At 37.8% G+C, this 14,790-nt stretch overlaps 1 protein-coding gene across 2 annotated transcripts in view; it reads right to left on the bottom strand.

Annotated features, from left to right (window-relative positions):
* Positions 1 to 14,790, bottom strand: part of LOC113409654 (protein BANP) — a 251,306-nt gene that overhangs the window by 94,345 nt on the left and 142,171 nt on the right. Inside the window, exons 9-11 of one of the 2 annotated variants that reach the window (XM_026663811.1) lie at positions 12,191 to 12,321; positions 7,270 to 7,341; positions 4,389 to 4,433 (exon numbers count right to left, since the gene is read on the bottom strand). In XM_026663811.1, coding sequence (XP_026519596.1) covers positions 4,389 to 4,433; positions 7,270 to 7,341; positions 12,191 to 12,321 — 248 coding nt within the window. The remainder of the gene's footprint in view (positions 1 to 4,388; positions 4,434 to 7,269; positions 7,342 to 12,190; positions 12,322 to 14,790) is intronic. The other variant, XM_026663812.1, reaches the window with a different exon arrangement.

The raw sequence follows: 14,790 nt of genomic DNA, 5'->3' as shown, positions 1-14,790 counted from the left end.
TGCTCTTGTAAAAACCTGTTTGCTGAGCCACCTCCCTTGCCACAGTCAACCACTCTTTAAACTCACTGCTGTCATGAAGCCTATGAGGAGTGACTGAGGTGGGCGAAACAGTGTAGAAAAAAACGAATGCTACCACTACAATGTATACATGCCTCAATGAACTGAGTACCTATGTGCTGTTAATGTCACCAGGATCCTTTCACTGCCTACTCCATTTATGAACCTCATTTGGCATGTTATTTTGATTTGAGATTGTAAACTCCTCTGGGCAGGGGCCATGCCTGTACTTGTTTCTGTGAGGTGCCTAGCCTATATTTGGGTGGTAGAAAAATATCATATTTATATATTTAATATCATATACAATGTATATATTACACATACACACAATAGATAGATTACATATACAGATATTGCAAAAGCAATTTACAGTAGTTAGCTTTCTCTTCACTAAACCTGTGACAGATTCCAGTTTGTTTTGGATTCTCCTAACTTCTCTAGATGCCACTAACACACACACACACACACACACACATACACACACACACTTCAGATAAAGAAGCAAACTAACCGTATGGATGCTCCCTCTATGAAGAACCTATACACACAGCAAACTATCTGCTCATTAGGAATAAATTCAATCAAATTCTGACTTTTAAAACAGCATAAACTTTTTGTTTCGTTTGTAAACTAAAAGTGACTAGCTGAAAACCATTTCTCTGGTGTCATTTTAAATACTTCTTAAATTAGATAGCTGGTAAGGCATTGGATGTACAAAGAACAGTCTAGAAAATGAAATAAAGAGGTATTGAAATGCTGAACGTGTTACACTTCTGCCTACCTCTACACATAGGATAGGGTTTCTGAACACCATAGACTTATCCTCACATATGTTGTGGAGCCTGTATACATCTAATACCTTTGGGGACCTAGAACACCCTAAAGCTCAGCAAAAGGAAGAAGGGGATGCAGTGAAAGGTGGAGGGCTGAGGGGTGGAATCAAGGGAAAGAAAAGACAATGAGGAAACTTCTGGTAATCCACAATCACTGCCAAATACAAAAAAACTCCCATTGGTCTGAGGATTTAAGCTATTAGTTAATACAAAGTCTAATTATTTTTGCAGTTTGGTATTTTTATTAAACGTCCACTGAAATATGAAACTTTGAGCTAATAGAACACATGTGTAGGTAGAGTTTTCTTTCTGGCATGATTTCATTGGTTCCATGGAAAGTCATGCCAGAAAAGCAAGATCTAAATTCAATGCAACTACCAGGACAGAAAATTAAACAGGAAAAAAACAAAAACAAAAAAAATTAAAAAATTAAAAAAAAAACAGCTGGCAACATTACGCAGAAAGAGCTAGTATTACCAGCCTCTGCAAGGTTTGAAATATAGCTATCAGTTTGGAAAGTTTCACAGATAAAATGTAATGGTAGATTTAAACTATGTTTTGTTTTAGTTAATATGGAGCTAACACAATCTTATTCTTTGTACCCTGGACTAATTGATGTAAAAGACCTTTCCTGAGGATCAGGGTGACAATTTAGATCAGGAAAGCTGTTGTACAAAATGGTATCTGAATGGTGGACGCCCACTGAAGGTCTGCCTGCATGTTTGTGCTAATAACGTGTACATTAATAGGTGGAATCTGGAAGCCTGGGATTAGTGCTCCAATGGGATTGCTGGCAGCAAAACTTAAGATCTAATAAAATAGTGGTTTGCAAGAATATTCAATACCTGCTTGAAAGCCATCAAAGTGACAAATTATTCACTTCCCTCATTACTGGTGTCCTTAAGTTCCCCTGGTAAGGTGCATTAAAGCTCAAAAACAAAAAGGGGAAAATAAAGTCACTTTTCAAAGTCGTGATGGACAGTTGGGAGAATACAATGGGCAATGTTCTGAGAAGTACTCCAGCAGTAGAGACCGCACACTACTACTTCTCCTGTTTGATTTTGGGCTGTATTGTACATACATATTCAACCTTCAGATAATATACTACTTCTGGGGAAAGGACTGAGGAAACGTCCGGTACAGCCATTACACAGCATAGTGTACATCTACAATGCTACACAAGGACCTTTCCCACAGCTGCCATTTTTTTTTCCTGGCACAACAGAGCTCCAATCCTCACTGAGACCACTTGGCGCTTCTACAATCCAAATAATAAAGCATTGATAATATGCACAAAATCAGGGGCACATAAATTTCATTAAGAATGGAGCTAGTATTACCCCAGCCATTGCACACTTGTTCACACTTCTAAGATTGCAGGGAAACAGGAAGTAGTAAGTAGTGTTTCCAAGAGTGCAGAAGTTATTGAAAACTGGTGCCTAGGGGAAGGTACTTGCTTTGATACATGTGCAAGCTGTCCTATGACAAAAGTCCCTGTTGATTCACATGGCATAGCAGTTAGTTCTGTGAATTTAAATACAAGTGTGCGTGAAGAAAACAATAAGAAGTCTTACACTATTCATTTTGCATCCTGTAACATACTGTGAAAATGAAGTTTGAAAAGTAGGGTCAATGATATCTGCAATACTATCATTTGTGGTTCACAACTAAAACTAATAAAAAATCAGGGGGGAAAATGTAGGCAGAAGTTTTCCAACCAATTGTAGCCACAATCACTTCTGCAGGGCCAGAACTGTTCCTATCAACACACAGTGATGTTCAACTCCAGTAACAGTGAAAAATCCCCTAGTATACATGAACTACTGATGTTGTTTAAGCCAAAACTGATTCATCTGTATTTTTCTTCTCTTCTGTAATACAACCCTAATTCTGGAATATATATAACTTTTTCTTATTTATCCTTTCTAAGTTTGCACCTCTTAGAAATCATTTATTAGATCTCCAAAATTTCATGAACTCTTTCAAAAATAGTTCAGTCCTGAAAACTCATATTCACATCATAACTTTTTATTCCAGCATGGGAAACAGCCACACAGGATGTATGATACTCTAATGAGCTCACTTAACCGTCACCGCATAGGTCATGAGCAAAATGTGATCATCCAAATTTTTTGCTTGCAAGTTGATACTGTTTTAATAATAAAAATATTTTAACTGGCATGTATTGGATCTATTTACAGATGCAGAGATTCAGAACATCTACTATGGCATAAATTGTGCCCTACGTGGTATGAAATAATATTTCAAGGAAAAAAACGCTAGGTTTGTAATACCAGAAAATTGCAAATAATCTGCACACCTTGTTAGTGTCACAGAGAAATAAAAGATCCAGGGTTAAATATGCACTATTTCGTCCAATAAGCCTTTACTTGGCATTCTGTTGCACGCAGAAGGGCCAATGGGGCATAAAGAAAGTAGTGAAATGCCAAAAAGAATGCTCCAACATGTGACTTCCATATTATCCTGTTTCAGTGACCTAACAATAGTACTACAACAAGACACTTCAGATTAAAATCGATAAAAAAAAATCTCTTTAGAAAATTAATTGTAACAGGTTAGGTTGTTTACCCACATAAAAGGCCAGGAATGGCCAAAGATTGAGAGTTCAAATAGTTCCCCAGAGGTTCAGAGTCCAAGTGGCTTGTGTCTTGCCAAAGTCCAAGCCCCTGGTCATAGATCTTAACACAGCTTGTATTATAATATTCAGCATGAACAAAAACAGTTGTTCACTCAAGTGGCCTGGACAGAAGCTTCCCTTACAGGAGTACTTTTTACTGTGGGTATTTTAACCTAACATAACTTGGTAAAGGATGTCCTGTGATCAGATGGATCAGATGTTAGCAAATTCACTTTCACCTGATAGGGAAATTATGTGAATTCAAACAATCTCCCAGAGTCACTGCTGCAGCTTGGGACTCATTTTCATCCTGTCCCACGTATGCATAAGTGCCTAATAAAGCTATCTGATCAAAAAGAACACAACCAGATGTGAAAGATCTCTCTCTCTCTCTCTCTCTCTCGACATTCATCCAATACAAAAATATCTGCTTAAATCTTAGCAACAAATATTCTTATGCCTGCATAGCTTGTGGTCCACATATGGCCACATTGACAGTCAATGACAAAAGCATGTAAAGGAACATCCTGTGCACAAGATAATCAGTCCAGGTTAGCACAACAACAAAGAAGCCAAAGACAAGAAATTATAAAACATATGGATGAAGTATATTATTGCATGAGTGATGAAATAATGATGGTCAAATATCAAACTGTTTCATCATCAGTAGGCAAAATATTAACTGGCGGCTTAACATTTTTTTCTGTTTATGCCATAAAGATTTAAGTAGAAGACATAGCACACATTTTGGTCATTAAAACACATTTTGGTAATATGAAGTCAATCCATATGTAACATTTAATTATGAAGACTGAACTGCAACACTACCTAAAACTCAACTGAGAAGGATCAATTCCTACCTGTCCATCTTGACCGACATGAACCTGATGTATCTGCAGATTACCCTGTAAAATAAGAATAAGAAACAGAACTCGGGAATTAGAAATAAAGTAGCACTCCTCAAAGAGATGTGTATTTATTTGAGGAAATCTATTAATTTAGGAAATTCTTCTGAAGGTCTATGTTTTTTGGCAGTAAAACTCAAATAAAGTGCTCCTGCACTTTAATCAAAGAGAATGGATGCCTGTACTACTTTACTGATTTTTTCAATTTTTTTAAAAAAGAGTTCTTTGGGGGTGAGGTGGAGGCAAGGGAGTGTTATAGTAAAATGATTAAGTAGCAATCTGTTTATATGGCTTTTATGGAGGTAGATTTTCCCTTCTCATATTCCCTCATTTTTGTAAAATTGCAAACATGCACAATTCAAAACATTTGTCATCCTAAAATTAGTAGAGTAATTTTTTAAATCTTTGGCTGTTATGGTATGTGCCATGCCTAATGGATATAATGTCTGTTATTACTAAGCTATCATTAGTACTAACAGCCATTTCTTTTACTTTATTAAAACTCAACCCAAAATGTGAACAAAGAGTACTATTATAGGAATTTCCAAGGCACGTATTATAAAAGATTCCAAATGCTGTAAACTATTTGCAAAAGACCTTTAGCTATGAACACTGAAAAAGGAAGGAACTTCATTACAGAGAGAAACTCTGATTTAAGTTCTTTAAAAGGTCCTTTAAAAATATGTTTAAGTAAAAAGAAACAAAACAAACCAAGAAAAAAAATTCCCCAAAATAATTCAAGCACAAGAGGTAAAATGGCAAATTTTTGTGCGAAAAACACACCCAGTTCTTTCATTGTCATCTTTTTTACACTCCATAATACTGCCAGCACAGTGACTAAAAATCAACGATTTTATTATGAAAAAAAATAAATTGGTTTTTTTTATTTTGTTATTTAAATTATAATAAGTTTTTCTCTTCAAAAATAAACCTGTTTAAAATAAAATCTGAATTTAATAAAAAAATATGTCAAGGCCTTAAAATATTTTAATAAAAAATAAATATGCTGAATCCATGAGCCAATCTCAAAAACTTTGAATTAAAGACTGCTTTTCTATATAAAGAAAGAATCAGGAAGAAAACATTTAACTTTTGAGGCCTAGCTTTTTGAATAGGGCACAATCGATCAGCCTAAGTAACTTAGGTGACTGTCTCATTTTCAAGAGAATTTAAGCTCCAGTCACCTTCACTTAGGTGTATTTGAAAATGTTCCCAGGCTGACCTGAAATAATCAGTTTAATTTACTGACTACAGTTAATCCCTCTGTTTAGTAAATCATTTAGTTGTAAAGTGAAACATGTTTTGACAGAAAGCTTATGTATCCAAAACATTTAAGGCTGTTTTGTTTAATAAAAGTAAATTTTGTTTTGTGTGTTTAATTAAATTACAATTACCATCCTAATGCAGTTTGATACAAATCATGACAAAAAGTTAATTATCTAGTAAATAAGCAATATATCATTCACCATTTCCCAATATTCTCCAATGTACAATTAATAGAAATCCAAAAGCATTAAGCTATATAATTGCCTAAATAAACATATATAGTTATAGTGTACCCTGCTAGATAGCAAAAATATGTAACAAATCTAGTGGAAAGGCTGTATTTAGTTGTAAATCAACATGCTTTAATGGTTATATCAACCAATGAGAATGCACCTTTCTTTAGAAAATAACTGAAGAACAAATGGAAAAGTTGATTAAAATCAATTATTTAAATCAAGGTTTTCCACTTGGTGAATTAAATCATCTTGATTTAAATCAATCCATCCGGACTAGCTGCAATTCCACTTTCTTTCAGAGGAGTTGTATATTGGAATAAATTATAATCCAGATGTTTTCAAACCACATGGTTAAAACGTAAGCCTGTTCCTGGAGTCTTTATATGCAGGCAACTCCCACTAAGGTCAATGGAATTTAGTCTCTGTAGTGACTCCTCATGCCCACACTAGACTCTTTCACAACGAATATCCACCTGACCACAGCTGCGTTCAGAGCCACAGAATTTGAAAATTCATTCTTGTTTTTCTTTACCCCATCCAGCCCCTGAAAGGAGATTCTTTTCACTAAAACTCACTCATATTTATTGTAATAATTTTAACCTCAGAGTGCATGGAATCAGAACATACCCTTCACCAAAGGACCCCAGTATACCATACTATTCCATGCATTCTAAAATACATAGAACAGATTGGCTCCAATGGGAGTTTCGCCTGCGTAATAATTTCAAGGCTGGGGCCATAATTCTGGAGAATCAGTTTTCTTTTTGCTGCACTATTTTTATGCCAGGGGGTTGACAGAACTGTAATTGAGGCATGTAGTCACTGCCAGGCTTCTAGAAACTGCTTCATTCTCTAAATACTTTCACTAACAGGAATCTCAAAAATCCTCCTAGTACAGTTCTGCAGCTCCCACAGTGAAAGACACCGTTAGGTATTTTGAAAATATTCTGCAGGCTGCATTACTAAAATCCTTTACTGCTGAACTGCAGCGCTTGTTAAGCACAAATGTTGTACTAGCTATAGTAGTACCCTGAAGGTACTATACTTTGCCTCCCATGAAGCCCATTATAAAGCACATCAGCTATAAGCCACAATTTGCTAATACAAAACACATATGCATTCCTTGGTTGGCCAAATAAAACCATAGACAGAGAAGGAGTGTGCTATATTTGCTGAGATTGAGGCATATTTCAATGTGGCTCTACCACATGCATTCAGTTATACTTTCACTGGGTTCTTTCGCTTATTTCAGCATAGCTGAGAACAGTGGTTTAAGAAACATAGCCCTAGTCTCTGACCAGTATCTATTCAGATGACGTGGCATTTTGGCTCACCTCGCTGTCCTGTGTGATTTGGACCTGCTCCCCTTGAGGCACCTGGGCTATGTGGAGGTGACCCTGTGGGATCCGCAACAAAAGAAAACACCAAGAAGCATCAGAAGAAAATCAAAACTAGAGGAAGAAACAATTATCTCAGATTTGTTATAGTTTTATGTATTCGGGGATGGAGGGAAATGATTCACTGAAACTCATAAAAGTATAAAAATTGCTTAAAAAAATTAAGTGTATCCACATTTCTCCATTCTTTTATAGGAAGATCAAATGGAACAGAACGCCTTGTGGGGAAAGCATTTAACTGTCCAATGATCGAGAGGACACAAATGGGAATAATGATTACATTTATACATTTATACATTTATCTTTCTCCTCAAAAGATCTCAGAGCAGAGCAATTTTAACTGATCCACAAACTATGGGACCAAACCTGCAAACAACTCAGAAAGACTACAGGATCAGGGCCTAAGGTATATCAGTAAAATATAAGGATCACTTCTGCAACAGATGAAATGCAGCCACAGCTGAACTAAATACAAAAAGGGATATATAGTGGCCAGGCTTTTACACCTGTTGAGGATCTGGCCCTAAAGTGGTTTTAATAAAGTTGATACTTTATATTGCTGCCCCTTAACAACCACTCCTGAAAGAAATCAAGTATTCCATTTGGTAAAAATTTGGGGAGGAAAGTGAAAGAATTCCTTGAGTATCCAGACTGGCCTAAAGAAGCTTTTGCTACTGTAATTTACCTGCTGATAAATTGGATTCTAAATAACCTACTTTGGGGTTTATAAGGCTTTGTTTTCATTTTAATATGCCTGTATGAAACTGAGATTAAAGATATCCATTTGGAATACCGTCAAAAGCCTCTCTTATTTTATAACACAAGAACAATTGCATGTGAATTTCAAAGAAACACAGACCCCTCTATTTCAAACAGTTTCATTTCCTTTGAAAGGAAACTGTCTATTTATAGGGAGGGAAAAAAAACATACTGAAAGTATCAAACTGACAATAGGGACTGTATATAAAATTAGAGCATAGACTCAAATCCATGTTGAGATAAGAATCGCTTTCCCTTCTTAACACCAAGCTCTCAGTGGTTCCCAGGGAAGAGCATTGAAAATTAAAAAGGTGTTATTATGCTGCGTTTATAGTTTTGGTAATTCTTTCAGAATAAGGCAAAAAGGTGACTTTGTTCATTTTTGTACCACAGATCATTTGAAAAAAAACCTGCTCACTCATCCATTGCAGGTATATAGTTAACCTTCAAGGCCAATGATTTTAGTATGGCCACCTAAGCAATTCAAGCACACAAAAAAGAAATCATTATTTTTAGTCCTATCCCCCAAAGAAAATTTGCATTTGCATTTGCAATTCCTGGGCATCCAGTCCAATTCCAGTACTGTTGGTTTGTGTTTTTGCATTTTCTGTGTAAATATTTGTTTGTGACTGAACGTGCAAGCGTGGGCAATGCTGAAATCTGAAGGCCATCAGCAACTCACATACACTGTATGGGGCATGTAACCACAAATGCATTATGCCCTGCTAATGACCCGAAGCCTGATCTATGCAAATCATTTTCCAGAGAACAAAGTATAATGTCGTTTCCATCTGGTGCAGTCCTGTGCCTCTCTACAGAACCTACTGGACCAGATTTATAGCAGCAATGTTTAGATTTTGACTGGGGATTGCAATAGGTTTCCCAAACTCCAGTTAGATTTAAACTTTGATTCCATAGATGAAAATTTAGTTTTATTTGGTATGCCCTTACCTTTTACATCTACTGCTACGGACTTTTTGTCTACATATCTTATAATGATAATTTGCATTTCTAGAGTGCTCTTCATTCAAGGATCTCAAACATGCTTTAAAAGCCTTTATTAAACCTCACAAAACCCCTGGGAGGTAGGTAAGAATTAATATGATGGCAAAACTAAGATACAAAGGAATTCCCAAGATCACACAGCTAGTCAATGGCAGAGCTGGGAGTGGATCCCAATAGCCCCGACTCCCAGTTCTTTTAAAGAACACTGTTTCTCAAAGGGAGGTTTCTCTTTGACAAGCTTACTGCAGAAGAGGGTTTATACCACTGGGTTTGAAAGTTTCTTTACAGCTCTGCCAAATTTCAGAGGTATAATCATTTGGCCTATAGACTAACTCCAATAGGAAATCTAGCCTACAGACCCTCAAGGAAAGCAATTAGCTTGTGATATGTTGCTGTTTGGGGGCAATGGTCCTTTCCAGAGAAATATAGGATTTGCCATCCATTGTGCATGATGCTCCAAGGAAAGCTGTAAAAATTCATAATTGCATCAAGCCAATTGTGCGATGCTGTACAAGTTAGGACAGAGTCTCATAAAAAAACAGTTTATACCAGTTTATCACCACTTGGTGCCTCTGAGAAAAGGAGGACAGACATGGAGCCATACTTCCTTCCTCCTTCTGATGCTGGGGCACAAATTCCAGTAGCTACAGGGCTGCTCTAATTTATGTTGGCTAGAATGGGTCCCCAGGTATTTTTGTGCCTGTGAAAAATCAGAGTGCATTGCATGTTCCCTTCAGGCCCTGATTATACCAGCTTTATTTCACCAGGCAATTCCCCTACAACACAGAAAAGTTGCTTGATGTTACCTAAGAAATAACACAGATTGCTACAGACTGTTGCAATACTAAATATGGAATTATATAATAATCGACAAGTAAAAATCACAAATACACTAAGTATTTCTGAACTGATTGTTGGAAATGCTGGGCACTTGCAGCTCCCACTTAAATCAATGAGTGTGGTGAGTTTTTAGTACCTCTGAAAATCAGCTCTGCCTTAATCTTTAGGCCTGAAAGTCTTGCTTGATGCACTGTTGCCAACTCTTGCTATTTGATAGAAACTCTCACGTGGTATCAGCTGTTTTTCTTAAAGCCAGACTTATAGCTCCAGGATTCATTCTCTCTCTCATACCCAGTCGCATCCCACCTTCCCTTACTCCTCCTCTTAACCTCTCACTCTCTTCTGGCTTGTTATCCTCACAATAGAAGCATGCTTAAACCTCTGCCATCTTAAAAACCCCCATTCTTGACACCATTTTCCTCTCAAACTGCCACCCCTTTTCCCTTTCATCTCTAAAATATTTGAACCGGCTGTTTGGAGTTCCTCTCCTCCGATTCTATCCTAGAGCCTCTCTAATTCGGCCTCCACCCTTTCACTCCTCTAAAATCGCTCTCACCCAAGTCTCTAATGACCTCTTCCTAACCAAAGCTCAAAATCAGTACTCTATCCTCAGCCTCATTGACCTGTCAGCTGTCTTTGACTCCATTGACCATGCTGCTCTTCTTGAAATCTTGTCCTCCCCTTTGGCTTCTTTAACTCTATTTTTGCCTGGTTCTCCTCCTAACTCTCTAACCACTTCTTCAGCCTATCCTTGATCTGTCTCATCCCGTTTTCAACTTTCTGAGGGGGTTTCCAGAGGGCTCCGTCCTTAGTCTCCTCTTCTCCCTCTACATCTTATGTCTGGATAATCTTATCTACAAACACAAATTCAACCACCACTTCTATGCTGATGACTCCCAGATCTACCTCTCCACTCCAGACCTTCTCACCAAACTAAAATCTTGGCCTGTCTCTCTGATATCTTTTAATGGATGCCTAGCATCAGATCAAGCTTAATATGTCTTAAACAGAGTTCTTAATCTCCTACTCCCTTCCCCTCCCCAGCCCTCCACGCAAGCTCTCCCTGATACTTCCTTTCTTGATTACGGTAGGCAACACCACCATCCTGCCTGTCACTCACAGTATCATCTTCAACTCAGAAGTCCTCACAGCCAGGCTATGGTTAAGTCTATGTATTGAAGATTCTTTGTGCGTAGCACCTCTGCGGTATGGCCTTTTCTATGCATCTACACAGTTAAAAGTCTTGTTCGAGCTTTCATCATCTTACATCTCAATTACTATAAAATCCTTTTCTCGGACCTTGACAAAAGCAATCTTGCTTTACTATATCCATTCAGAATGCTGCTGCAAAGATCATTTTCCTGGCTCATTGCTTACCCTCCTCATTGCATCCCTTCATTGCTTCTCCCTTCTCTACCTCTACCACTGCCTATAATGCTGACCAATTTTGTCTCATTGTTTCCTTGTACTCCTTGGTCTCCATTTGTCTTCTCTTCTTTTATACTTAGATAGTAAGCTCTTTGGGGACGGGATCAACTTTTTGTTTTCTGTTTGCACAGCACTTAGCACAAGGGGGTCCCAGTCCATTACTAGGGCTCCTAAGTGCTACACAGTAATACGGATAATAACGTCTTAATTTGGAAAGCTAGGGGTCCACAATACTCCGTATTCCAATACCTTTTTTACCTCACTTCTGCTTTTTCCTTTAAAAATATTGAATTACATACAAAATAGTTCTTGCATGAAGATTGTGACATAAAACTACAAAAGCCAGGGAAAGTTTCCTCAGAGTATACCAACACCATTAATTTAAAAAGCACAATGGCTTGACTTATTGTAGTAGTGTAAGGCTTAACATTTAAATTTCCTGGCTTTTGTGGATTTGGGTCAAAATGTTAAGTTTATTAAAACATGTTTTTTTTATAATTTAACATCAATATTTACAGCTTTTGCTTATATACATACATTTAAATGAACGCACATGTAAAGGATTCAGCTAACAGATGTCCAAAAAGGGTTTTGAATGCAGTTTACAAAAAAAAGGAAGACACATGAATCATAAATGGATGGATTACTATTTGGAGGGCGGGATTTTTTGAAACATGATTAAGAGGCCTGGGTGGGGGCTGGAGGGATATAAGCTAATCATCTTTTTGGACCACAGAAAGAGCTGAATCTGAGCTATGTGGCACATAAAATGTTCAGTGTTCTGGACTTTTTAAACTGGAAGAGATTATGAAGAATGAGTACATACTACTTGGACTTGGCCATCTTCTCCTATTTGGTGGATTTGAACCTGCTGAGCATTAGCCAGTGCATAGTGTAGGGCCTGTGGCTGGTTCGGCTGGATTTCATTAGATGCTGACACTGTGCTCTGAGTACCCTCTGGAAAGAAAAAGAAAAGACAAAATCCAACCTTATTTCATTTGCACATCTCCATGCTAGTTGCCATGCAATAATGGATAAGTAGGAAACTAACAAACAAACAAACAAACAAACAAACAGAATAAGCAGATGCAGAATGTTTATGTTACCCTTACGCTTTGCCTGCAGTTTCATTACTAGCCTACGGGTCAGGTTACAAATTCAGGTACAATAACAAGGCTTTTGTTATAGCTTACTCTGTGGAACATGACAAATTTACACAGGTATTTTTGCTATAAATGCAAGGTATGCTACAACAAGAAACTCAGAAGGTAGTGTCATGAAGGCGAATGGACCATCGAAGTAGCAAAATTTTTAATTTTTCTCAGCTTCTCTAATCCTCAATCCACCTGATCAGCATCTGCCAGCACACCATCTTCCTTCAAGGTTGGAAAGCAACTTTCTGTAATACATATACCAAATTATGCTGTTCCTTTGGATTGCCTGACTGGAGCTATTGAAGATTATATCATATCTGCAATGCATTCAGTATTGCAACATGGAGGACTAAATTGTTCTGTTCTTATGAGCAGGCAAAGTGTTGCCAACTCTTGTGATTTTATTGCAAGTCTGTGTATTTTTCTTAACGCCCCAATTGTTGGAGTCAGGATTTCATGAGAATCTCAACTTCCATTAAAAAAATAAGTAAGTTACTAGCCCTCATGGTTGCAGAGAAAAGTGTATCCTAAAATTTAAAAACTAGAAGATAAATAAAAAAGAACCGAAAGTGTATTTTTTTTAATTCCGTGATTTTTAACTAATCACAATTTTTTTGAAGCCTGATTCCATTTTGTAACATTTGGGGTTAGCAATACTGAGGGTACATCTTCACTACCCGCCGTATCGGCGGGTAGCAATCGATTTATCCGGGATCGATATATCGCGTCTCGTTAAGACGCGATATATCGATCCCCGAACGCGCTCACCGTCGACTCCGGAACTCCACCAGAGCGAGCGGCGGTAGCGCAGGCGACGGGGGCGCCGCGGCCATCAATCCCGCGCCGTCTGGACCCCAGGTAATTCGATCCAGGATACTTCGACTTCAGCTACGCTATTTGCGTAGCTGAAGTTGCATATCTTGGATCGATCCCCCTCCCCCAGTGTAGATCAGCGCTGAGATACTGACACAGTCAAGAATCCTTCTCTGAAAGAAGAGAATGGAGCAGAGTCGCAGAGCATGGGGATGAGGTTTTTGTGTGCACCCACAAACTGAGATACAGCTAGTTAAAGCTCAGTTACACAGGGTTCTTGCAGCACACATGGTATGTCAGATCATCTACTATTTGGATGAACCTTAAAATACCCAACACAACAGGGATGATTAAAATTCAGCGCCAGTCCTGAATTCCCTTCCTTTTATGTGGGAATATTATTTGGAGGGCATTTTTTGAAGTTTAACTGAGACCATAATGTCTCATGTATATAGACAGCATTGTCATGTCAACATGGATTTAGAAAAAACTTAAATGTATTTTATTTCCTTGATAATTTGTAACCGCTTTCTCGATGCTATTTTGATAAATCATATAAATATACATTTAGGAAATTCTTAGAAATGTGGATTTCACTCCCCATTCTCCCCCCACTCCCAATAATGACTTCTTCACTATATGGTAACGTAATGGGGTGCTCTTGCCACACACAGTAGCATTCCATAAAGAGAGACTATGAATCTATATTAGTACAGGAAACCATAATGAAAATATTAAAGACATGAAATGTTACTGCGCTTGTACAGTGGACAACTTCGTTATAGTAATAATTTAACATTTTATTTATTGTTTAAACAAAGATTAGATGAGCCTCGTCCGCACAGCAGATGACTAATGAGCTACATATTTTCATTTTAAAGGACACAGTTCGGGGGCGGTCAGCTATTGAAACACAAAACAGAACAAAGGACCCCTAGTCCACAATGGAAAACTTCCACTTTAATCTTCTTGAAGGTTTATTCTAGAGACACTAAATGATCTTGAGTACAATAGTGCTCACTGTCCAGCTATTTAGGAAGGACAGGAGACACTGGATGTAGTTTAATTAGGCCACAACTTTATTATTAACTATCTGGGAGTACCCAGCAAATAAAAGTGTACAGTTCAGGTAATTCCATGATCATTTCAACATACAACAGGGGTACGTCCATCAACCCTCCCCCTTTCCCATCCTGGTCCCCAGCCCACCTGCTTCTGGGACCTTAACCTCCCCCAATCCTTTAATGAGTGTTAAGGTGGGCTATAAAGAGGGTGGGGGGGGGCGTTAGTCATAGAAGCCCTGAACCATCCTATTTCTGCTCCTTTAACAAATACCTCCTTTAAATCCTTTACTACTCCATTTATCAGATCACTGTATCCCTTCCCTGAGGAGCACCTGCACTGGACATCCGTCCCAAATCAACATAACGAGATGCGATATCATAGCCTAATTCCTGTG

The sequence above is a fragment of the Terrapene carolina genome, unplaced genomic scaffold (assembly GCF_002925995.2).
Source record: "Terrapene carolina triunguis isolate 2854851 unplaced genomic scaffold, T_m_triunguis-2.0 Scaffold33911, whole genome shotgun sequence".
NCBI classification, from domain to species: Eukaryota; Metazoa; Chordata; order Testudines; family Emydidae; genus Terrapene; species Terrapene triunguis.
The sequence above is the reverse complement of the archived record's forward strand: the minus strand, read 5'-3'. Positions and strand labels throughout refer to the sequence as shown.